A 2,371-nucleotide genomic window follows, 5' to 3' on the forward strand; every position below is an offset into this window, starting at 1 on the left:
CCTATATAATGAAAGCAGATGATGATATATTTTATGAGAGTGCCATTGTATCTAAAATATCTAGAAATATTGCCACGAGAGAAACTGAATATGGAAAGAGCAGTTGGATATTATAAGGATTTCAGTGACGAAATTACATGGCACACCATTGGATATGCGTCTACTCTATCTAGAGATGTGGTCAAGGAAATTGTTGATTATGAACCTCTGAAACGATTAGTGAAATCACCAATCAAATTCAGAAATTTCGCAAAATATATCGATTTTAGAGCACTTAATGAGGACATAATGATTGGAGAAGTCACAAGAAATAAATTAAAATTTGAGGGCTTTTTAATAATCGATATGCAGGATTGTCATTATGTGATGCATGCATCAAAAGATTTGTTTGAATATATGGTGAAAGAAGAGGACATTATTATTTTTCACCACATAGAGCTAATGCATTATCGCTATCTTGCGCGGTCCAATAATTCAAAAACAAAGCAGGATAGTCTTCGGAATAAGTTCAGTATTGTGGACCGAACCTGGGCAGTTTTCAGATGCAACACAGCGGACAAAGGGTTTCAAGTATCTGGTTAAAAACAATATGAGAAAGCAGCCAAATCAACCGAAAATTAGATTTCCACCTGCTGCAACAACAACTGTATACGTAGTTGAACCCCACAGCCCATGGCCAGAAAAGTCAAGGGAAGCAGACAAAGACAACTTTTGTTGAACCATCTGGAGCTCTCACTTTTTAAAAGTTTGTTTTTAAAGTACAAGTGACAGAAAATGTAAATTATTTTATTTTACACAAATTGTTGCATGTGATTGCAACAGCAGAATTAGGGGCGTATCACTGGTATAAGATCATAATTGATTCAATTTTTTTACTGTAGCGGCAATGGCTTTCTCTAGCATAAATAAAATAGCGCATGCTATGTTTCTGTTTTCCTTAACGCCCTTCGCTGCGTTTGCCCCGCAGGACAACGCTAAAGAATACAGAGATATGTGTGCAATCCTCAAACTGCTAACGCAAAAGATTCCAGCTACTCAGTCAAAAGACAGCGGCGACAAAGCGGTGGCTTCCATTACTCCGACGGCCAAAATGGAAGCGATATACGCCAACATCGTCCTTCTTAATTTAACGGTGGCGCCAGACACCGTACTAGCTGTACTGAGTGATAAGGCGAAATACAAAGACGGAAAAACAGTAAAAGCAAATGCCGAAGTAAAAGATGTATTTACTGACATCGACGAGACCACAATTGACGTGATGTTCTCCCAGGCACCGAAGATGACGGCATCGGCGGCAGACAAAGACTTCACTCAGAAATATGGAATACCTATCGACTTAGAAACAAGAGAGCACCTGCGACCACCAGTGGCGGCGCTAGCAAGCAAGGCCGCAGGTCTGAGGGACAAGTTAGACGCCATCGCACTAAAAGACACTGAACTAAGAACACAAACGCGCAAACTCATGCTAAAAGCGCTGTACGGGCAAGCTTACTTGACCAAGAACAGTGCGTCTATCACAGCCGACGGTGAGGCGCCAGCATTAGCGGCAAACGAATTTTCCTGGACCAGCTCGGCAACCCGTGACACCAACTGCAAGAACGCCAATGGCGACGCCGGTAAAGCAGGGCACTGCCTCGCACAAGACATGGTTTGCTTATGCGTCAACGGGCACAACGCCAATAACCAGTACTGCTCAACACAACAAACAGCCACCGACGACTATTCTAGCACGGCAGCAACGAAGGACACAGCCTTAGCCACCTTCAACAAACTAGCAACAGCTTGCAGCACCGGCCAAGGAGAGATCGCCAGAGAGTTGTCTGGTCCGGCACTTACTCAAGCGGTGACAGCACTAACAGCAAACTTCGGCGCGAACTGGGTCAGTCAAGCTGCAGTAGGAGATGCAACGGCGAACGGTGGCGACAAAAGCGGCATCCTTGGTGTTTACACCGTCGAAAGCACCACAAAAGTTGATTGCAGTGCAACTGGCGCGAGCCCACTCAACGGCGGCGGCAAAGGCATTTGCATAAACTAAAACGCGTTGCTTGCAGCCGGAAAAGGCATACCCTGGATAAATACCGTGCTGGAAGCCGCCAGCAACCTAAACAAAATTTATCAGGATAGCGTCGACCAGATGGGCATCGTCAAATCAGCGGAAGCCGTCGAAAGTCAGATAGAGAACCTACTTTTGATGAGAAATTTATTAACACAAGCCGGCACAAAAGATGGGCAGCAAAAAGTGGCGACACCAACGCAAGAGGAGCAAATCAAATGCAAAAATCCACCAAACAAAACAGTAGAAGGATGTTCAGCTATTGACTGCGTTTATGACGATAAAGAAAGGAATGCAAACCTAAAGCAGGAACAGAAA

The 2,371-nt window shown here is 44.2% G+C and overlaps 2 pseudogenes across 2 annotated transcripts in view; both read left to right on the forward strand.

The window, feature by feature from the left end:
* The first annotated feature begins 8 nt into the window (after positions 1-8).
* On the forward strand, positions 9-546 carry TEOVI_000757600:pseudogene (annotated as a pseudogene). The gene is given in 2 exon segments: positions 9-29; positions 31-546. Coding segments are annotated over 2 exon segments (537 nt in total).
* Positions 547-949: 403 nt separating this feature from the next.
* The window catches only part of TEOVI_000757700:pseudogene, a 1,704-nt pseudogene continuing 282 nt past the window's right edge, over positions 950-2,371 (forward strand). The window contains exon 1 of the mRNA in view: positions 950-2,371. This exon is cut by the window's right edge and continues 282 nt beyond it. Coding sequence covers positions 950-2,371 — 1,422 coding nt within the window.

Source organism: Trypanosoma equiperdum (assembly GCF_001457755.1).
Source record: "Trypanosoma equiperdum strain OVI genome assembly, contig: ctg_1405, whole genome shotgun sequence".
Taxonomy (NCBI): domain Eukaryota; phylum Euglenozoa; class Kinetoplastea; order Trypanosomatida; family Trypanosomatidae; genus Trypanosoma; species Trypanosoma equiperdum.